This window comes from Chlorocebus sabaeus, chromosome 20 (assembly GCF_047675955.1).
Source record: "Chlorocebus sabaeus isolate Y175 chromosome 20, mChlSab1.0.hap1, whole genome shotgun sequence".
NCBI lineage: Eukaryota > Metazoa > Chordata > Mammalia > Primates > Cercopithecidae > Chlorocebus > Chlorocebus sabaeus.
The window spans coordinates 98,171,724-98,194,254 of NC_132923.1; the positions used below are offsets into that span (position 1 = coordinate 98,171,724).

General features: G+C 43.2%; 1 protein-coding gene and 1 long non-coding RNA gene across 3 annotated transcripts in view; one reads left to right on the forward strand and one right to left on the reverse strand.

The window, feature by feature from the left end:
- LOC140709259 (uncharacterized) overlaps positions 1-22,531 on the reverse strand; it is a 79,205-nt gene that overhangs the window by 26,645 nt on the left and 30,029 nt on the right. The window contains exon 2 of the long non-coding RNA XR_012089731.1: positions 20,743-20,802. This is a non-coding gene — a long non-coding RNA (uncharacterized lncRNA). The remainder of the gene's footprint in view (positions 1-20,742; positions 20,803-22,531) is intronic.
- Positions 1-22,531, forward strand: part of RHBDL2 (rhomboid like 2) — a 44,492-nt gene that overhangs the window by 17,045 nt on the left and 4,916 nt on the right. For both annotated transcript variants that reach the window (XM_007979315.3, XM_073007462.1), the window contains exons 4-6: positions 1,873-1,985; positions 15,891-15,991; positions 19,015-19,075. In XM_007979315.3, coding sequence (XP_007977506.3) covers positions 1,873-1,985; positions 15,891-15,991; positions 19,015-19,075 — 275 coding nt within the window. The remainder of the gene's footprint in view (positions 1-1,872; positions 1,986-15,890; positions 15,992-19,014; positions 19,076-22,531) is intronic.

Consider the following 22,531-nt stretch of genomic DNA (forward strand, 5'->3'; position numbering starts at 1 on the left):
TGATCAAATGAGACAATGGCTATAATTTTCACTGTGCCTAACACATAGTAAGGCACTTAAAAAAAATTTGTGGCCAGGAGCAGTGGCTCACACCTATAATCCCAGCACTTTTAGAGGCTGAGGTGGGTGGATTGCTTGAGCCCAGGAGTTCAAAACCAGTCTGGGTGACATGGTGAAACCCCCATCTCTACAAAAAAAAAAAAAAAAAAAGAAAATTAGATGGGCATAGGGTGTGTGCCTGCAGTCCCAGCTACTGGGGAGGCTGAGGTGGGACAATTAAGGAATCCTCAGGCCCAGGAGACGGAAATGTAGTGAGTCAAAGTCGAGACACTGCACTCTAGCTTAGATGAAGGGAGTGAAACCCTGTCTCAAAAAAAAAAAAATAAAAATAAAAAAAAAGGCCAGGTGCGGTGGCTCACACCTGTAATCCCAGCACTTTGGGAGGCCGAGGTGGGTGGATCACGAGGTCAGGAGTTCGAGACCAGCCTGGCCAATATGGTGAAACCCCGTCTCCACTAAAAATACAAAAATTAGCTGGGCGTATGGTGCATGGGCAGAGGTTGCAGTGAGCTGGGATTGTGCCACTGCACTCCAGCCTGGGTGACAGAGCACACTCTGCCTCAAAAAAAAATTTTTTTTTTTTTTTTGCAAGGCTGTGTAGGACATACCATGTATAGGATTATATAAATTAGGAATGTTTTGGATGCAAGTACCAAAAATATCTAACGGGGCCTTAAACAGAGGTTATTTTTTTCCCATATAAGACGCCCAGAGAGGCCAGGCATGGTGGCTCATGCCTGTAATCCCAGCACTTCCCCAGGCCAAAGTGGGTGGATCACCCGAGGTCAGGAGTTCAAGACCAACTTGGCCAACATGGTGAAACGCTGTCTCTACTTGAAATACAAAAATCAGCCAGGTGCAGTGGCTCATGCCTGTAATCTCAGCACTTTGGGAGGCTGAGGCGGGTGGATCACTGAGGTCAGGAGTTCAAGACCAGCCTGACCAACATGGTGAAACCTCTAAATACAAAAATTAGGCAGGGCACGGTGGCTCACTACTGTAATCCCAGCCTTTGGGAGGCCAAGGCAGGCAGATCACCTGAGGTCAGGAGTTCGAGACCAGCCTGACCAACATGGAGAAACCCTGTCTCTATTAAAAATGCAAAATTAGCTGGGTGTGGTAGTGCATGCCGGTAATCACAGCTACTCAGGAGAATCGCTTGCACTTGGGAGGCAGAGGTTGCAGTGAGCCGTGATCATGCCATTGCACTTCAGCCTGAGCAACAAGAGATAAACTCCGTCTCAAAAAAAAAAAAAAAAAAAGAAAAGAAAAGAAAAGAAAAAAAATAAGCTGGGCGTGGTTGCAGGCACCTGTAATCTCAGCTACTAGGGAGGCTGAAGCAGGAGAATCGCTTGAACCTAGGAGGTGGAGGTTGCAGTGAGCCAAGATCTTGCCATTGCACTCCAGCTTGGGCAACAAGAGATAAACTCCGTCTCAAAAAAAGAAAAGAAAAAAAAATTAGCCAGGAGCGGTGGCATATGCCTGTAATCCCAGCTACTTGGGAGGCTGAGGTATGAGAATTACTTGAAACCTTAAGGCAGAGGTTGTGGTGAGCAGAGATTGCACCACTGCACTCCTGGCTGGGAGACACAGCAAGACTGTCACACATACACACACACACACACACACGCACACACACGCACAGAAAAAAGAAAAAGAAAAAAAGAGTTGTCTGCTAAGAGAAATTAGAAAATGGAATTCTAGTTAAGCAAATCCTTAACTAGAGAAAACACATGAAAGTCTGTTCATCTCCCAGGGAAACAACTGCTGGGTTTAGTCATAATGTGTGACAACTGTTGTTTGTCTTTGCAGAGTTCAGCACATCTTGGGGAATCTTTGTATGCAGCTTGTTTTGGGTATTCCATTGGAAATGGTCCACAAAGGCCTCCGTGTGGGGCTGGTGTACCTGGCAGGAGTGATTGCAGGTCAGTGTTCTGAGGTAACACAGAATCAATACCTCTGGGCTCTCAGGATTACAAGCAAAGGAAAACACACTTAAAGTAGGCTTCTTTAAGTCAGGATTTATTGCACTCCTCGTATGTGCTAGGAACACACTAAGCCTTAGAGATCATTGAATTAGAGATACTATTGGCAAGCAAAGACAAGTCATTGTGCCTGTCCTCAGGTATCTCACACTAAACACAGGGTTTTGCATAATTCAAATTGCAAGTATGCCAGGCGCTCCTGCCTGTAATCCCGGCACTTTGGGAGGCTTTGGAGGGTGGATCACTTGAGGCCAGGAGTTCGAGACCAGCCTGGCCAATATGGTGAAACCCTGTCTCTACCAAAAATATAAAAATTAGCTGGGCGTGGTGGCTCACTCCTGTAATCCCAGCTACTCAGGGGGCTGAGGCACCAGAATCACTTGAACCTAGTGGGTGGAGATTGCAGTGAGCCAAGATTGTGCCACCACACTCCACACTCCAGCCTGGGCAACAGAGCGAGACTCTGTCTCAAAAAGGAAAAAAAAAGAAAAGGAATAAAGAAAACTGCAAGTAGTTTGGTGTATAGGTACGTATTTGAGTAAAGGCCTAAAGCCAGATCATGAAGGCCCTTATATATCAGACTATGATTTTGAGAAGTAGCATGATCAGATTTGCATTTAAGAAAGACAACTTTAAGAGAATGTAGAGAATAACCGAAGGGGCTCTAAGACTGGGTAGGTACAAGCAGCATATGTTAGTGATCTCTAAAACTGGGTGCGCCCAAGATGATCCATTATGGCATGGGAAGAAAATATTAGAACTCCCATCCATCCGTTTGTTTATTTATTGGAAGCATTTTTTAAATTAAACTTTTAATTTTGAGATAATTATAGATTTACATGCAGTTGTTAGAAATAATGCCTAGAGGTCTTATGTACCCTTTAAACCAGCGATCCTCAATGGTGACATCTTGCAAAACATTAGTACTGTATCACAACTAGGACACCCACGTTGATCTAGTCAGGGTACAAAACATTTTCAAACCATATGGATCCCTCATGATGCCTTTTTATGGCTATATCGTTTTCTGTCCCACCCTTCTTTACCTCTGACAACTACTAATCTGTTCTCCATTTCTATAATTTTGTCATCTGAAGAATATTGTATAAATGGAATAATCCAGTATATACCCTTGAGGGATTGATTTTCTTCACTCAGCATAATTCTCCGGGGATTCATCTAGGTTGTTGTATATGTCAATAGTTTATTGTTTTTTATTGCCCAGTATTTATTCCATAAAATAGGTATAGCATCGCTTGTTTAACCATTCACTCAATGAAGGCCATCTGTGTTGTTTTCAGCTTTTGGCTATTAGGAATAACACCACTCTAAACACCTGCGTATACATTTTTATGAACATAAGTATGGGGTTTTGTGAACAGAGTTTTCATTCCTAAGATAAATGTCCAAAGGCATAGTTGTTGGATCACATGGTAGTGGCATATTTTATTTTTAAATTTTATTTTATTTTATTTATTTATTTTGAGATAGAGTCTCACCCTGTCACCCAGGCTGGAGTGCAATGGCGTGCTCTTGGCTCACTGCAACCTCCGCTTCCCAGATTCAAACGATTCTCCCGCCTCAGCCTCCCGAGTAGCTGGGATTACAGGTGCCCGCCACCACACCCAGCTAACTTTTGTATTTTTAGTAGAGATGGGGTTTCATCATGTTGGCCAGGCTAGTCTCGAACTCCTGACCTTGTGATCCACCCACCTCGGCCTCCCAAAGTGCTGGGATTACAGGTGAACTTTTAAAGATAATTCTTTAGATAGTAAACATTTAAAGAATATTTTCTAGAATGTCTCTCCCATTTTACATTCACCCTAGCAATGCCTAAATTATTCACATTCAGCATTTGATGTTGTCATGATTTGCTATTTTACCTGTGTTCATGATCTGGAAGCGGGGAAGGGAAGTGCTGGGTAGAGGAGGGCATAGTGCCTGGCTAGGGCTCCACCTCCAGGCCTGTGCCCACGGACCTACATGAGGACAGACATTTTTGTTTTCCTGCCCAAATGTTGCTTTCCCCAATACCACCCTGACTTGCCACGCACCTATCCTGTGCCTATAAAAACCCTGAGACCCTAGCTGGCAGACACTCAAGTGGCTGGATGTGGAGAGGAACACATCGGCAGAAGATGACAGGACAGATATCAGCAGGCCAGCAGGCCACTGACCAGCAGAAGGATTCGGAGTTTGGCTGGGGCAGTCAGAGGAGATCCCGGGCTGCCACGTGGCCTGACTCCAGAGGGAAACCATCTCCCTTCTGGCTCCCCCATCTGCTGAGAGCTACTTCCACTCAATAAAACCTTGCACTCATTCTCCAAGCCCACGCGTGATCCATCCAATTCTTGTACACTGAGGCAAGAACCCTGGGATTACAGAAAGCTCTCTGACCTGGAAATAAGGCAGAAGTACATTGAGCTGACTAACAGAAGCCACCTACGGACGCCTAAACTAAAAGAGTACCCTGTAACATGTGCCCACTGGGGCTTCAGCTGTAAATTCAACCCTAGACACTGCCATGGGGTCAGAGCCCCACAGCCTGCCCATCTGAATACTCCCCCAGAGGTCTGAGCAGCGGGGCACTGAAGAAGCGAACCACACCCCCTTCGCAAGCCCTGCAAGGAGAACGAGGGAACTTTTCCCATTTCACTCCTAAGCGGGTAGTGATATCTGATCATGGTCTTTGTTGTTGTTGTTGTTGTTGTTGTTTTGTTTTGAGACGGAGTTTCACTCTTGTTGCCCAGGCTGGAGTGCAGTGGTACGATCTCAGCTCACAGCAACCTCCACCTCCCGGGTTCAAGTGATTCTCCTGCCTCAGCCTCCCGAGTAGCTGAGATTACTCGTGCACCACCACACCTGGCTAATTTTGTATTTTTAGTAGAGACAAGGTTTGTCCATGTTGGTCAGGCTGGTCTCAAAACTCCTGACCTCAGGTGATCCGCCTGCCTTGGCCTCCCAAAGTACTGGGATTACAGGCGTGAGCCACCGCGCCTAGCTGATCATGGTCTTAATTTGCATTTCCCTAATGGCTAATGATGTTGAATATCTTTTTTTTTTTTTTCAAATTTGGAGGGACATTCTGAAAGGCATTGTTGAATATCTTTTTATGTGCTTATCTGTCATCTGTCTATCTTCTTTAGTGAAATGTCTCTTCATGTTTTTTGCCCATTTTCTGACTTTTTTTTAACTGTTGAATTGTGAGGGTTGTGTGTATATTCTAGATGCTAGCCCTTAGCTGAATATGTAGTTTATAAATATTTTCACCCAGTCTGTAGCTTGTCTTTTTATCCTCTTACCAAGGCTTTCAGAGAATATGAATTTTAAATTTTCATGAAGCCTAACATCAATTTTTCCATTTATGAATGGTGCTTTTGGGGTTATGTCTAAAAAAACTTTTCACTGAACCTTAAGTCCTGAAGATTTTTTCCAATGTTATCTTCTAAAAGTTATAGTTTTATGCTTTACACTTATTTATTTGTTTGTTCACTTTTAGAGACAGGGTCTCACTTGGTTGCCTAGGCTGGAATGCAGTGGCACCATCACAGGTTACTGCAGCCTGCAGCCTCGAACTCCTGTGCTCAAGTGATCCTCCGGCTTTGGCCTCCTAAAGTGTTGGGATTACAGGCATGAGCCACTGCACCAGGCCTTATGCTTTACTTTTTTTTTCTTTAAATTTATTTATTTATTTATTTATTTTGAGACGGAGTTCCGCTCTTGTCACCCAGGCTGGAGTGCAATAGCGTGATCTTGGCTCACTGCAACCTTCACCTCCCAGGTTCAAGCAATTCTCCAGCCTCAGCCTCCTGAGTAGCTGGGATTACAGGCGCCCACCAACACGCCTGGCTAATTTTTGTATTTTTAGTGGAGACGGGGTTTTGCCATGTTGGCCAGGCTAGTCTCGAACTCCTGACCTCAGGTTATCTGCCCACCTTGGCCTCCCAAAGTGCTGGGATTATAGACGTGAGCGACCATGTCTGGCCTTTACTTTTAAATATGCAACCCATTTTGAGTTTGAGGTCTGTTTTGTTTGTTTGCCCTGAAGATATCCAGTTATGCTAGAACAATTTCTTGAAAGGGCTTTTTCCTCCTTCATTGAATTGCTTTTGCACCATTATAAAAAAATCAGTTGCCTGTAGTTATGTGGGGGCTATTCTGGGTTCTTTTTATTCTATCAATCTCTATGTCTATCCCTCCACCAAAACTACATAGGCTTGCTTACTGTAGCTATATAATAAGTTTGAAATGAGAATGATTCCTCCCACTTTATTCTTTAATTCCTTTGCCTTTCCATATAAGCATTAGAATAATTCTGTTTATAGCTATAGAAATTCTTGTTGGAATTTTGATAGGAGTTGCCTTAAATCTGTACATCCATTTGGGGAGAACTGATATATTTTCTATATTGAGTGTTTCAATCTATGAAGAGTGTCTTTTATTTATATCTCCTAAATGGTGTTGTATTTTAAATTTCAGTATCCATATGTTCATTGCTAGTATATAGAAACACAATTGATTTGTGCATATTATTCTTTTTTTTTTTTTTTTTTTTTGAGATGGATTCTCACTCTGTCGGCCAGACTGGAGTGCAGTGGTGTGATCTCCGCTCACTGCAAGCTCTGCTCCTGGGATCACGCCATTCTCCTGCCTCAGCCTCCTGAGTAGCTGGGACTACAGGCACCTACCAGCACACCTGGCTAATTTTTTGTATTTTTAGTAGAGACAGGGTTTCACTGTGTTAGCCAGGATGGTCTTGATCTCCTGACCCATGATCCGCTCACCTCAGCCTCCCAAAGTGTTGGGATTATAGGCGTGAGCCACCGCACCCGGCCAGTGCATGTTATTCTTATACCTTGCAACCTTGCTGAACTCACTTAGTAGTAGGGTTTTTGTTTTGTTTTAGATTCCTTGGGATTTTTCATGTCATCTGCAAATCATCATGTCATCTATAAATAGGGACAGTTTATTTCTTCGTTTCCAATCTGTATGCCTTTCATTTCTTTTTCTTGCCTCATTGTGTTGGCTAGCACTTCAAGCACCATGCTGATTAAGAGTGAAGAGAACAGATGTTCTTGCCTTGTTTCCAAACTTAGGCAGAAAGCAATTAGTCTTTCGCCACAAAGTGTAATGTTAGCTGTAAGTTTGTCCTTTTTTTGGGTTGGAGTTGAACGCTGTTCCCCGAGCTGGAGTGCAATGGAGTGATCTCGGCTCACTGCAACCTCTGCCTTCTGGATTCAAGCGATTCTCCTGCTTCAGACTCCCAAGTAGCTGGGATTACCGGTGCCCGCCACCATGCCCGGCTAATTTTTTGTATTTTTAGTAGAGACAGGGTTTCATTATGTTCGCCAGGCTGGTCTTGAACTCCTGACCTCATGATCCACCTGCCTTGGCCTCCCAAAGTGCTGGGATTAGAGGCATGAGAAACCATGCCCGGCCTGAGCCACTGTGCCCAGTCGTTTTTGTTTTTTTTATCTTGAGACAGAGTCTCTGTCACCCAGGCTGGAGTGAAGTGGCATGATCTTGGCTCGCTGCAACTTCCACCTCCCAGGTTCAAGCAATTCTTGTGCCTCAGCCTCCGAGTACTTGGGATTACAGGCATGCAGTACCACACCCAGCTAATGTTTTTTGTATTTTTAGTAGAGACAGAGGTTCACTATGTTGGTCAGACTGGTCTCGAACTCCTGACCTCGTGATTCACCCACCTTGGCCTCCCAAAGTGCTGGGATTACAGGCGTGAGCCACCACGCCCAGATCGTATCAAATAATTTTTACCTAACACAAAATCACCAAGATTTCTTCTATGTTATTTCCTAGAAGTTTTATTATTTTAGGCTTTCCATTTAGGTGTATCGTCTGGTTTTTTTTTTGCAAGGGAAGGACTGAAGTCATGTGGATGTCTGTTCTAACATCATTTGTTGAAAAGACAGCCCTTTCTAAACCATTGAATTGCTTTAGTATCTTTGTTGAAAATACGAATCACTTTTGTATCTTTGTTGAAGTCGTTGTTTGTATATATGAGTGTGTTAATCTCTGGAGGTTCTATTCTGTTCCACTTATGTATTTGTGTATCTTTATACAAATACCACATATCTTGGTTACTGTAGTTTTCATGACTTGTTAGTCATGAAATCAGGAAGGGCTACCACTCCAACTTTACTCTTTTTCACAATTTTTTTTGGCTGTTCTAAACCCTTTGCATTTCCATATAACTTAGTTTGTCAGTTTCTAAAAAAAAATCTGCTGGGATATGGATTGCATTGAATCTATAGATCAACTTGGGGAAAACTGACATTTTAACAGTATTGAGTCTTCCAACCCATGTTGAACAAGGTCTACCTTTCTATTTATTTAGGTCTTTCAAAATTCCTCTCAGCATGTTTTTTAGTTTTCAGTGTTTATGTCTTGCAGAGCTTTTGGTCAGATTTATCTCTATATATGTCATATTTTTGATATATTAGAAATGGTAATGTTTTTAAAATTTCTATTTCTTGGCCAGGCATGTTGGCTCATGCCTGTAATCCCAGCACTTTGGGAGGCTGAGGCAGGTGGATTGCCTGAGGTCAGGAGTTCGAGACCAGCCTGGCCAACATAGTGAAACCCCATCTCTACTAAAAAGACAAAAATTAGCTGGGCGTGGTGGCAGGGGCCTGTAATCCCAGCTACTTAGGAGGCTGAGGTAGGAGAATGGCTTGAACCCAGGAGGTGGAGGTTGCAGTGAGCTGAGATAGTGCCATTGCACTCTAGCCTGGGCGACAAGAGCGAAACTCTATCTCAAAAAAAAAAAAAAAAAATTTCTGTTTCTCATTCTTCATTGTTACCACATGAAAATATTATTTTTTTGGTATATTTTGTATACAGATCTTGTGTCTTCCACTCTTGCTAAACTCACTTATTACTTCTAGAAGCTTTTTGTAGATTCCATTAGATTTTCTACATAGATTATTATGTTGTCTGTACTTGCTAATTTCCCTTTTGATGTTTTCTTTGACACATGGGTTATTTAAAATGTGTTATTTAGTTTTCAAATATCTTTGTATTTTTCCAAAGATGTTCTATAGTTAATATCTAGTTTAACTGTGTTTAGAGGCTGGGCATGGTGGCTCACGCCTATAATCCCAGCACTTTGGGAGGCTGAGGTGGGCAGATCACTTGAGCCCAGGAGTTCAAGACCAGCCTGGGCAACATGGTTAAACCCCATCTTTAAAAAAAAACAAAGGTCAGGTGCGGTGGCTCACGCCTGTAATCCCAGCACTTTGGGAGGCCAAGGTGGGCGGATCATCAGGTCAGAATTTCGAGACCAGCCTGACCAACATGGTGAAACCCCGTCTGTATTAAAATACAAAAAAATTAGCAAGGTGGTGGTGCGCACCTGTAATCCAAGCTACTCAGGAGGCTAAGGCAGGAGAATCGCTTGAACCCGGGAGGCAGAGGTTACAGTGAGCTGAGATTGTGCCACTGTACTCCAGCTTGGGTGCAAGAGTGAGACTCCATCTCAATAATAATAAGAATAATAATTTAAAAAATAAAAAAAATTTTAAAAAACAAAAACAAAAATTAGCTTGGTGGTGCACACCTGTAGTCCCAGCTATTTGGAAGGCTGAAGTAGGAAAATCACCTGAGCCTGGGAAGTCGAGGCTTCAGTGAGCTGTGATCATGCCACTGCACTCCAGCCTGGGCTTCAGAGCAAGATTCCGTCTAAAAAAAAAAAAAAGAAAAAAAACTGTGGTTAGAGAACAAACTTTGTATGACTTGAATGCTTTTAAATGTTTTAAGATTTGTTTTATGGTCCAGAATATGGTCTATGTTGGTAAGTGTTCTTTGTACATTTGAAAATAATGTGTGATCTGTTGTTGGGTAGAATATTGCATAAATGTCAATTAGGTCCATTTGGTTGACTGTGTTGTCTTCTGATTTTCTGTCTACTTTTTCTATAGATTATTCAGAGAGGATTATTGAAATCTCTGATTATAGTAATGCATTTGTCTGTTTCTCCTATCAGTTTTTGCTTTATTTATTTATTTATTTTTATTTTTTGAGATGGAGTCTCGCTCTGTCACCCAGGCTGGAGTGCAGTGGTGTGATCTCGGCTCACTGGAACCTCCACTGGGTTCAAGCTATTCTCCTGCCTCAGTCTCCCGAGTAGCTGGGACTACAGGCATGTGCCACCATACCCGGCTAATTTTTGTATTTTTAGTAGAGACAGCATTTTATCATGCTGGCCAGGCTGGTCTCAAACTCCTGACCTCAGGTGATCCACTGGCCTCGGCCTCCGAAAGTGCTGGGATTATAAGCATGAGCCACCATGCCCGGTCCATTTATTTATTTATTTATTTTTAAATTTCTCCTCTCCTCTCCTCTCCTCTTCTCTCCTCTCCTTTCCTCTCCTCCCTTCTCCTCTCCTCTCCTCTCTCTCTCTCTCTCTCTCTCTCTCTCTCTCTCTCTCTTTCTACCCCCAACCCTCTTTCTTTCTTTCGACAGAGTCTTGCTCTGTTGTCTAGGCTGGAGTGCAATGGCGTGATCTTGGTTCACTGCAACCTCTGCCTCCTGGGTTCAAGCATTTCTCCTGTCTCAGCCTCTAGAGTAGCTGGGATTACAGGCGCTCGCCACCAAGCCCAGCTAATTTTTGTATTTTTAGTAGGGACGGGGTTGCACCATGTTGGCGAGGCCTGACCTCAGGAGATCTGCCTGCCTTGGCCTCCCAAAGTGCTGGGATTACAGGTGTGAGCCACTGTACCTGACAATATACCTGATAATTTTTGATTGGATGCTAGACATTTTATCTAGTTGGATGGTGTGTATTTTTGTGTTCCTATAAATACTTTTTAAATTTTTAAATATTTATTTATTTATTTATTTAGAGATGGAGTCTTGCTCTGTCACCCAGATTGGAGTGCAGTGGTGTGATCTTGGCTCACTGCAGCCTCTGCCTCCTGGGTTCAAGTGATTCTCTTGCCTCAGCCTCCCAAGTAGCTGGGACTACAGATATATGCCACCACTGCCTGGTTAATTTTTGTATTTTTAGTAGAGACAGGGTTTGCTATGTTGGTCAGGCTGGTCTTGAACTCCTGACCTCAAGTGATCTGCCTGCCTTTACCTCCCAAAGTGCTGGGATTACAGGCATGAGCCACTGTGCACGGCCAATACTTTTTATTTTTTATTTTTATTTATTTAGGTTTTTTTTTGAGATAGAGTCTTACTCTGTCATCCAGGCTGGAGTGCAGTAGCACAGTCTTGGCTCACTGCAACCTCCGTCTTCCAGGTTCAAGTGATTCTTTTATTTATTTATTTATTTTTGAGACAGAGTCTAACTCTTGTCACCCGGGCCAGAGTGCAGTGGTGGATCTCGGCTCACTGCAAGCTCCGCCTCCCAGGCTCAAGCAATTCTTCCGCCTCAGTCTCCCAAGTAACTGGGATTACAGGCATGTGCCACCATGCCCAGCTAATTTTTGTGTTTTTAGTGGAGATGGGGTTTCACCATGTTGGCCAGGCTGGTCTCAAACTCCTGACCTTAATGATCCACCTGCTTTGGCCTACCAAAGTGCTGGGATTACAGGCGTGAGCCACTGCACTCGGCCCAAGGGGTTCTTGTGTCTCAGCCTCCCGAGTAGCTAGGATTACAGGTGCACACCACCATGCCCGGCTGATTTTTGTATTTTTAGTAGAGAAGGGGTTTCACCATGTTGGTCAGGCTGCTTTTGAACTCCTGACCTCAAGTGATCTACCCGCCTTGGCCTTCCAAAGTACTGGGATTACAGGTATGAACCACCATGCCAGGCCATAAATACTTTTTAGATTTGTTCATAACTCAGTTATGTTACTTGGAAGCAGTTATGTTACTTTGATTCTTTTTGGTAAGAAGGTAATTATTCCTACCACTGGACCCTTTTGTGTACTCTATGCAACACCCATTAATTATGGCATTTTCCGGTACACATCCCCACATTGCTTGGAGGAAAGGACCTAGAGAAAAGTCGCAGGGCAGAAAAGCAGTGGAGGGAAGCCCCGGATTTGGCTTATCAGTCCTTGGGGCCCTCCTGTCCCAGGAAGGGCAGTGAGGATCATGGTGTTGCCACCATCATTATCACCCTGGCCATGAGCTTGCAGGACTGGCCAGACCCAGAGGAGGACTGGAAGGGCCAGAGTCAGCCAGGAACACAGCAGCTCAGCTCTCGACTGTTGGCAGGTGGCCTTGATGGCTTTTCAAAGGCAATCACTCCACCCAGGACAAAGCTCATTTTTCTCTGGGGCAAAACACATCGGTTCATTTGTTCAGTTCATTAATTCAACCAGTCTGTTTCTAAGGGAAACCTGGCTGTGGCCAGTCCTGCCCTCATGTCCCTAGGTGCCCAGTGTTCCCAAGGGACCTGAATTCCAATCCCAATTAGGAGTTCAAGGGTCAGCATCCCTGTGCCCCAGATGCCTGTTAGGGAGGACAGTAAAGGCTGAGCACTCTTGGGCTCACCAAACACCAGCATTGAGAAACCGCCCCCCATCTTCCCTAGGTATGGTGACCTTGTAGGACAGTTCATGCTATTGGGGTGGCCTGGGTAAGGTGGCCACGGGGGCAGGGGACCAAGGTCTGCCCCACCTTTGACCTTAGTGACATGCCTCTGATTGCCTGGCCCCCTCTGGCTGTTGCCTGACTCCCTTCTCTGCGGGTGCCTGGGCCTTGCTGCACTTCCTTTGTATGCTAACTTCATACTGATCACACTTGATTTTCCTACTCTGATTTCCCTTCTTTCCAATTTTTTCATCAAGTTAAAAATTCTGTATTGAGAGCAGTTTCCTACATTACCTCAAATCCTGTTCAGAACAAGGATCATTCCTAGAAGTCAGAAAGGAGGGAAAACAAGCTTAGCCACAGAACACTACTCTTACTTGAGCTTCTGTTTCAAGGGAAGTGAGTAACTGGTGGTGGAGCCCTGCCCCCTGCAGTGTGTGGTTTTGTCCTGACACATTTTAAGATTGAGGTGTAACTTACGTGTCATACAATGCCCAGACTTATGATGCGTGGAAACAAGAGTTTTCCAGTACAGAAAGTTACTTAGCCTCTCTGGTGCTGTGTAAGCAACAGGTAGTCTTCCCACTTCATTTTTGGTGGTTCTTTCCTTGGCTTGGGTAATTTCCTTGCATGCTCCTTTCTAGAGTTTTCTGTATGCAGCTTTCTGCTCTCTGGTACCCTGTCTTATAAACTCTAGCAGTCCAGATCTATCTGGACTCTAAACTTCATCTCATTAACTTAAAGTTTGCTGAGATCTGCCTGGGTTTCTGCTTCATGCACTGTATTCTGTAATTTCCCTCAAGGTAGTACCTGGGCAATCAGATAACTCATCTATTAATAACTGATTCCCTGTCTCTAAGGGTTTATTGGTTTTGTTTTCTGAGGTGTAGTATCTTGAAGACCATTCTTTCATATATGTTGTCCAGTGCTTTTGGCTTTTTCAAGTGAGACAGCAAATCCTATTCTTGTTACCTTATCATGGTCAGAAGTAGACATTTGTATCTATTTTAAAAATAAATTTCTGGTATGATTATGATACAATCACCCCAGCCCTAGTCTATAGGTTAGCATTTGAGAATCATTGCTCTAAGTTGCTCTGGACTACTTCTTTTTTTTTTTTTTTTGAAACAGAGTCTCATTCTGTCACCAGGTTGGAGTGCAGTGGTGCGATCTCGGCTCCCTGTAACCTCTGCCTTCTGGGTTCAAGTGATTCTCGTGCCTCAGACTCTCCAGTAGTTGGAATTACAGGCACGTGCCACCACAACCAGCTAACTTTTTTTTTTTTTAGATGGAGTCTCGCTCTGTTGCCCAGGCTGGAGTGCAGCGGCACGTTCTTAGCTCACTGCAAGCTCCACCTTCTGGGTTCATGCCATTCTCCTGCCTTAGCCTCCCGAATAGCTGGGACTACAGGCGCCCGCCACCACGCCCAGCTAATTTTTTGTATTTTTAGTAGAGATGGGGTTTCACTTTGTTAGCCAGGATCGTCTCCATCTCCTGACCTTGTGATCCGCCCGCCTCGGCCTCCCAAAGTGCTGGGATTACAGGTGTGAGCCACCGCGCACGGCCCTGTATTTTTTTTTTTTTTTTCAATTTTTTTGAGACGGAGTCTAACTCTTGTTGCCCAGGCTGGAGTGCAGTGGCGCGATCTCAGCTCACTGCAACCTCCACCTCCAGGGTTCATGCTATTCTCCTGCCTCAGCCTCCCAAATAGCTGGGATTACAGGTGCCTGCCACCACGCCTGGCTAATTTTTGTATTTTTAGTAGAGACGGGATTTCACCATGTTGCCCATGCTGATCTTGAACTCCTGAGCTCAGGCGATCCACCTGCCATGGCCTCCCAAAGTGCTGGGATTACAGGCGTGAGCCACCACGCCCGGCCTACTGGACTACTTCTCATTGATCTTCAGTCTTCCATATACCTGTTTCTATGCCATTGCTTCTACAGTTCTCCAAGTTCTGAATACCTTCTTCTCTTTTGTTTTTCTGATCCAATCCTTTTGTATATGGGAATGAGCAGGGAGGTCTTCCTCTGTCACCCAGGCTAGAGTGCAGTAGCATGATCATAGCTCACTGCAGCCTCAATCTCCTGGGCTCAAGTGATCCTATCAGCTCAGCCTCTTGAGTAGCAAGGACCACAGGCGTGTACCACCATGCTTGGCTAATATTTTTCTTATATTTTTGGAGACGGGTCTCACTCTGTAGCCCAGGTTGGTCTCAGACTCCTGACTTCTTGGCCTCAAGCAATCCTCCTGCCTGAGCCTCCCAAAGCGCTGAGATTACAGGAGTGAGCCGCCATGTCTGGCCAGTCTTAAAGATTCTTCAAAGTTTAATCAAAATGTTATCTCCTCCTCCTCAGAGTAGCAAGGACTCCAGCCTTCTGCCTAGAAAATCACTCCTTCCCAAGTGCTTCTACAATAAATTTATTTTCGTCATAATAGTTGTTATATTTTGCACTTTATAATAGTCATTTGTTCATCTTTTTGTAAAGTTACTAAGGACAGACACTTTTTCTTGCACAAAGTAGGTATTGTATTGTATTATACACTAAGGAAATGAAAGACGGCCTTGAAAGGAATACACCAAGTAATAGAACTAAGCAGTGTAGAGAGAATATTTTAGTCTTTGCATAAGGTGGTTTGTAAAGCCTTGTTTTGGTCCAGCAAATCTAGGATGAGTTTAGCAAATAGGATTCATCTTGCTTGGGGAATCTGATTGGATGGTATGTTGAGAAGGATTCTGAGGGCACATTATGGCTCATTGAGAAAGATAGCCATTAGATAGTAACATGTTGGATTGTCTCAGGTGTTTTGACTAAACATAGGATATTTTGCAATAATATTAGGTTGCGGCAAAAATAATTGCAGTTTTTGCCCTTAAAAGTAATAGCAAAACCGCAATTACTTTTGCACCAACTGAATAGCTAACAAATATATTATACACATCAGGCAGTATTCTAAGCACGAAACATACATCAACTCATTTACTTACCCTGACAATCCCTTGAGGTAAGTTCTGTTAATAGCCCCATTTTGCAGGTAGGGAAACTGAGACACAGAGAAGTTAACTAACTTCCTCAAATTACACTGCTGGTAATTTTGGCTCCAGACAATTTTCCATTGTTACTGTTATGTTGCTGTTCTAATGAACATTCAGTGTTTTCAGAAACACTGTGGTAGTTAGCATATACAGTTATACTTCTATGGTATGAAAGGGACAAAACAGGTTTGTTGCTTGCTAATATTAATAGGCCAAATTTCCCAAATGTCTACCTTAGATTAGAAAGATTTATCTTTCCTGATCCATAGAGTCATGTCTGATCCTTTGTGTTTTATTTCTTTAGGGTCCCTTGCCAGCTCCATCTTTGACCCACTCAGATATCTTGTGGGAGCTTCAGGAGGAGTCTATGCTCTGATGGGAGGCTATTTTATGAATGTTCTGGTGGTAAGAACCACGGGGATGGAGTCCACGGGTCTCTTAAAAAAACAGAAAACAGTAACTGTTCGTTCGTTTAATGAATCTTCATTTATCAATATTTACTGAGCACTAATTTTTCTGAGAATTGTATGGCAATGCCATTTTGTTTCCTTCCTTTTCTTTCTTTTTTTCTGAGACAGAGTCTTGCACCATTGCCCAGGCTGGAATGCAGTAGTGTGATACTGGCTCACTGCACTTCTGCCTCCCGGGCTCAAGCAATTCTCCCACCTCAGCCTCCTGAATAGCTGGGACTACAGGTGTGGGCCACTATGCCTGACTAATGTTTTTATTGTTTGTAGAGCCAGGGTTTTGGCATGTTGCCCAGGCTGGTTTCGAACTCCTAGGCTCAAGTGATCCGCCCACGTTGGCCTCCCAAAGTGCTGGGATTACAGGTGTGAGCCGCCGCACCTAGTTTCCTTTCATATTTTATCATTTTTTTTTTTTCTGATTTCAAAAGTAATGAGTACTACATACAATTTTAAATAAAAAAGTAGAAAGTTAAGGTCCTCAATACAGTATCTGTTAACAGTTGGGTGGGTGGTGAAAGACATTGTTGACAGTTTCATATTTTTTTCAGCCTGTTTTATTTATTTATTTATTTATTTTCTTTTTTTGAGATGGAGTCTCGCTCTGTCGCCCAGGCTGGAGTGCAGTGGCGCGATCTCGGCTCACTGCAAGCTCCGCCTCCCGGGTTCCCGCCATTCTCCTGCCTCAGCCTCCCGAGTAGCTGGGACTACAGGCGCCCACAACCGCGCCCGGCTAATTTTTTGTATTTTTAGTAGAGACGGGGTTTCACCGTGGTCTCGATCTCCTAACCTTGTGATCCGCCCGCCTCGGCCTCCCAAAGTGCTGGGATTACAGGCGTGAGCCACCGCGCTCGGCCTCAGCCTGTTTTATTTTTATTTTCTTAAAGGAAACCAAGTTTATCAAGAAAGTAAAGGAATAAAAGAACAACTACTTCATAGGCAGAGCAGCCCAGACCTTTTTCTACATGTATGAAAAATCCTACCAATGTTAATCTTATAACAGTGACATCACCCTTATATTGTTCTGCATTTTATCACAGAGCATCCTGACCGTCTACCCATGTCAGTGCTTAGAAATGCTCCCAGCTTAGCAGCTGCTCCCTAGCATCCTCTATATAGATGCACCATGATTTATTTAATGAATCGCTCATTGAAAAAAATCTGGGGTGATTCTTGCTTTTCATGTTTACAAGTAACACTATAAGAAATGCTCTTGGCCGGGTGTGGTGGCTGACACCTGTAATCCCAACACTGTGGGAGGCCAAGGTGGGTGGATCATGAGGTCAAGAGATCGAGGCCTTCCTGGCCAACATGGTGAAACCCCGTCTCTACTAAAAATACAAAAATTAGCTGGGTGTGGTGGCGTGTGCCTGTAGTCCCAGCTACTTGAGAGGCTGAGGCAGAAGAATGGCTTGAACCTGGGAGGCGGAGGTTGCAGTGAGCTGAGATCACGCTACTGCCCTCCAGCCTGGCAACAAAACGAGACTCTGTCTTAAAAAAAAAAAAAAAAAGCTCTTTTGCATTTATCTCTTTGCATTTGTGTGAATTTTTTTTTTTTTTTTTTGGTAGGATAAATTTCTAAGCCGGGCGTGGTGGCTCATGCCTGTAATCCCAGCACTTTGGGAGGCTGAGGTGGGCGGATCACAAGGTCAAGAGATCGAGACCATCCTGGCCAACATGGTGAAACCCCATCTCTACTAAAAATACAAAAATTAGCTGGGTGTGCTGGCACACGCCTGTAGTCCCAGCTACTCTGGAGGCTGAGGCAGGAGAATTGCTTGAACCTGGGAAGTGGAGGTTGCAGTGAGCCAAGATTGTGCCACTGCACTGCAGCCTGAACGACAGAGTGAGATTCCATCTCAAAAAAAAATTAAAAAAAAAAATTATACGTAGAAAAGTGTAAAGCAATTATAAAACTGTTCCAAATATAGAAATCACTAAGTAAAGTGGTTTTTTCAACTTTAGATTGCAACCCATTAGTGGTTGTAGACTCACTTTAAGGAATTGTGGCCAAAAGTTAAGCCCAAGAAAAAAAAAGTCAGTGTTATCGTTTGATTTATGTGTGTACTGGGTTGTTAGGTAAAGTACTTCTTACTGTAGGTTGTGGTCACAAGAGTTTGAAAATAATTGATTTAGAGTAAACGTGCCTATTTCAGCATCTTTACTCCTTGGGAAGAGAGTTACTAATTTGAAAGGGAAGGGACAAGTAATTCAATAAATTATATTAGAAATGCCTCACTCAGCAGTTCACCAGTGACATGCAAGGGACCCAAAGCTAAAATCCCACAGTGAGCCAGGTGTGCCACCGTCCACCTGTAGTCCCAGCTACTCAGGAGTCTGAGACAGGAGGAAGGCTTGAGTCTAGGAGTTCGAGGCTGCAGTGAGCTATAGATTGCACTGCTGCACTCCAACCTGGGTGACAGAGTGAGACCCTTCCTGTCTTCTACCTCCCCCCACAGAACCGCAAAAGCCCCCCCACAAAAATCCCTGCAATAATTTTTGACCAATATTTTCAATGTTTTTGAAATTACCTCAAAAAATTAAGGTAATATTCAAATCTCAGTTAAGTCTTTGCTAAATACTACTGGGAAAGAGGATGAAGAAATATCAAATGAATATTAACCAAAAATCTTAGGAATATTTCATCAATCTTAGTTTAACAGCATTTATTTATCTATTTATTTATTGACAAGTGATTTTATATTACTTTTATTGAGATTATTTCTAGCTAGCAAAATTGTGTCATTTATATCATTAAATTAAATATCTTGTCATTTTATTCCCCAAAGTGCATTGTATTTCCTAAATACATTTTAAAAACTTGGCTGTGACACTCATGCTTTGATTTGCAAGTATTTGACACTGGAAGATTATTTCAAATGAAGAGCAGATGAAGAGGGAATAGAGTTGAGGTTTCATTTGTCCATAGATAGCTTATATAATTATTATTTGTCTCTTTGCAAGAATTTTCGAGAAATGATTCCTGCCTTTGGAATTTTCAGACTGCTGGTCATCATCCTGATAAGTAAGTGTGTTTTGTGAACACTTCATACTGTCAAAGTGAAACTAAAATATAGAGACAAATCTCTAAACATTTTATTTGGGAATCACAGAATTGCAATTTGGGGCATGCACACAGACCTGGGAGGTCTATGGTATGTCAGAAGTACAAAAGAAAAGGCTGGAGGGTTTATTAGAAAGATAAATTTTACATATTATATTGAAAGAAAGCTCATTGGCACTAGAGCAGCCTTTGGGAGCTGGTTGGTGAGTGATGATAGTGGGGAGAACTAGTCTTAGACCTGTGTTGTTTAGACCTGATTCTTGGACTCAATTTGTTTCAGCAGCTATTAGGTAAAACTAGTCTTATGGTTAGAGCAGGTAGTTTCAGCAGCTGGGCTTGTGGAGAATTCAATTGTTGGAGCAGTGCCGTGTGCTTTTGTCCCCTAGCCCCTCAACTCTGATTTAGTTGGGTTTGACAATAATGACCTATTTTGCATAATCAACTCACACAGTATTTTCACAATGTTATTGGTTTAGCCTTCAGAAGGCCTTTCCACATTTCCCAAACACTAACATGGAGAATAACTGCAAATCTACAGTTAGAAAAAAATTGTCCACTTCACAGCACTAAGCAGAAAGAATTAAAGGAGTTTTACAGGCTCTCATGGGTGGTTTTTAGACATGCCTACATGACGTATTTTTGCTTTTTGTATCTTTATGGAGTGGGGGAAGCCAAGAGAATAGAGCCCTAGGCACCCCCTCTACTTGAACCACAATAGCTTCACTTATATTTTATATACTGGACTTTTTCATATATTGGAAGCTGTATGTGATTTTGTCTGCAAAGGGAAAACTTGGAAACCACTGATATAATCTCTTTTCTTCCTCAATTTCTAAATTTTCAGATTAAAAAAAAAAAAACTGATCCAGAATATAAGTATTGAGTGATAGCTGATAGTTGAGGATTAATGATAGAGAGCTGGGCCAGGGCAGGGGTGGCAGGCAAACTGTTCAAGAAGCCCAGACCAAGAGGGTGACTAATGTGGCTTTTGAAATCTCCAAGAATTCTAGAATCACATGCTAAAGGAGGTTAGGAAGAATGCTGCCTGGAGAGGCGATGGAAGTGCAGCTGAGTCTGAGAGTAAAGGTAGATTCCAGATGACAGCAGGCCATAGAGCATGGAAGAAAGCAAGATCAAAGGTGGGGGTGGTAACTGGTGTTGACGGACCTGCTCCAGTTGAAGTTTTCTCTACCTGGAGGGCTGTGGAAGAATGACAGACCCTGGGGTCAGACCTGAAAGCCAAGGCAGAGGTTATACCTGATAAAGCCTAAGATGTTGGCTGTCCACATAGTAAGAAAACAGGATTTTGCAATTTCTATCAAGGGTTCAATTATCCCCATTACAGGAACAGAGGCAACTATGTCTGTGGGAAGGGACTCTTTAGTTTATTGACGATTTAATTGTAAGAACATTAATATTTCACTCTGAGATAAAATAATTCACTTGTTTATAGTTTATACTATTCTTAATTTTTTTCTTCATAACAAATTCAAAACCTAAGAGAAAGGAGAGTGAGTATCTGGGAGGCAGCAGAGCCGCTGCAGGAGCTGAGCTGCCTCCTCAGTTGTTCAGGGTCACACCCAGAATCAGAGGACACATTGTTTGGGCACAGAAAGGTTGTCACTCACGATATGGGGTCTTCAGTCAGTCTGCTTCATTTCCAAAAGTTCTTTGGCCTGGTTTACCTACTATTGAAAATGGGAAGAGTTACAACATATACCAGATTAATAAAATATAAATGCATTTGTATTTAAAACATGTTTCTTTGGAAATGTATACAATTTTGTTTTAAGTTGTAAATATTCTTTTTTTTTCTGAGATGGAGTCTCGCTCTGTTGCCCAGGCTAGAGTATAGTGGCGTGATCTTGGCTCACTGCAACCTCCGCCTCCCGGTTCAAGCAATTCTCCTGTCTCAGCCTCTCCTGTCTACAGGTGCATGCCACCACGTCTGGCTAATTTTTGAATTTTTACTAGAGATGGGATTTCACCATATTGGTCAGGCTGGTCTTGAACTCCTGACCTCAGGTGATCCACTCGCCTCAGCCTCCCAAAGTTATGGGATTATAGCTGTGAGCCACCACGCCCAGCCAAGTTATAAATATTCTTAATTGTGAATGGCAATTGGCCTGAAAAACATTCCTTCATCAAGCATTATGTTCGAGACCAGTCTGTGCAACATAGGGAGACTCTGTCTCTACAAAAAAATTGGTCGGGTGTTGCGGTGTGGGCCTGTGGTTCCAGCTCCTCAGGAGGCTGAGGTGGGAGAATTCGCCTGAGCCTGGGAGGTCGAGGCTGCAGTGAGCGTGATCATACCACTGTACTCTAGTCTGGGAGGCAGAGCGAGGTTATCTCAAAAAAAATTCATATGAAGGCAACTCTTTCAAAGTAAATGTAAGATTTTTAATGAGGACAATGGTTTGGCTTCTTGGAGTAAGGGCTTATTTTCAGGTTGGAAGACATGTCTCAGTTTAGACGCAGCAGCAACCCAGAAGAAAAGTCCCCTAGGAAGCAGAAAGAGGAAAGAGCCAGACTCAGATATAGGAAGGGGCAAGATGGAGAGAAACTGGTTGGAGAAATTGACATACTAATGGTTACAAAGACTTTCTGAGAGGAGGTCTCCTATCCTAGAAGACTAAACCAAAGTAACTGTTTCCAGTTATGTGGCAGTGTTTTTAAAAATACTTTCATAGACCCATGGGCATGTTATTTATGTGGACCAGGAAATGCAAATGATGATTGAAAATATGGGCTAGGCATGGTAGCTCACTCCTGTAATCCCAGCACTTTGGGAAGCCGAGGTGGGTGGATCACGAGGTCAGGAGATTGAGACCATCCTGGTCTCATGGTGAAACCCTGTCTCTACTAAAAATACAAAAATGAGCCGGGTGTGGTGACATGGGCCTGTAGTTCTAGCTGCTCAGGAGGCTCAGGCAGGAGAATCACTTAAACTCAGGAGGCGGAGGTTGCAGTGAGCTGAGAATGCACCACTGCACTCCAGCCTAGGTGACAGCGAGACTGTGTCTCAAAACAAAACAAAACAAAAAGACAATATGATACAGCCTCATTAATCTAGCACTTTGTAATAGTCATTTACAATTAAATGAATATTGAATACTTCCTCGACCTCAATTTCTGTCCAGTGACTTCAACATCAATCAATACAGTATTGAAAGGGAATCTAGTCAGAACACATGTCCTGATGCTATTTTCCCAAAGGCAAGGACTAGGTCTTTTCATCTCCTAGGACACAGTGGCTCACTAAGTAGAGCACAGGGAATTAGGGGGTGGGTGTGGAATGCAATAGCTGCAAGAGATGTTTCCTAGCACTACACATACAGGGCAGAGTTCTTCTAGGCCAAGAAATCGGAAGCTTCTTTTGCAGCACAGATCTGACTTACTTGAAGACTGCCTAACTTC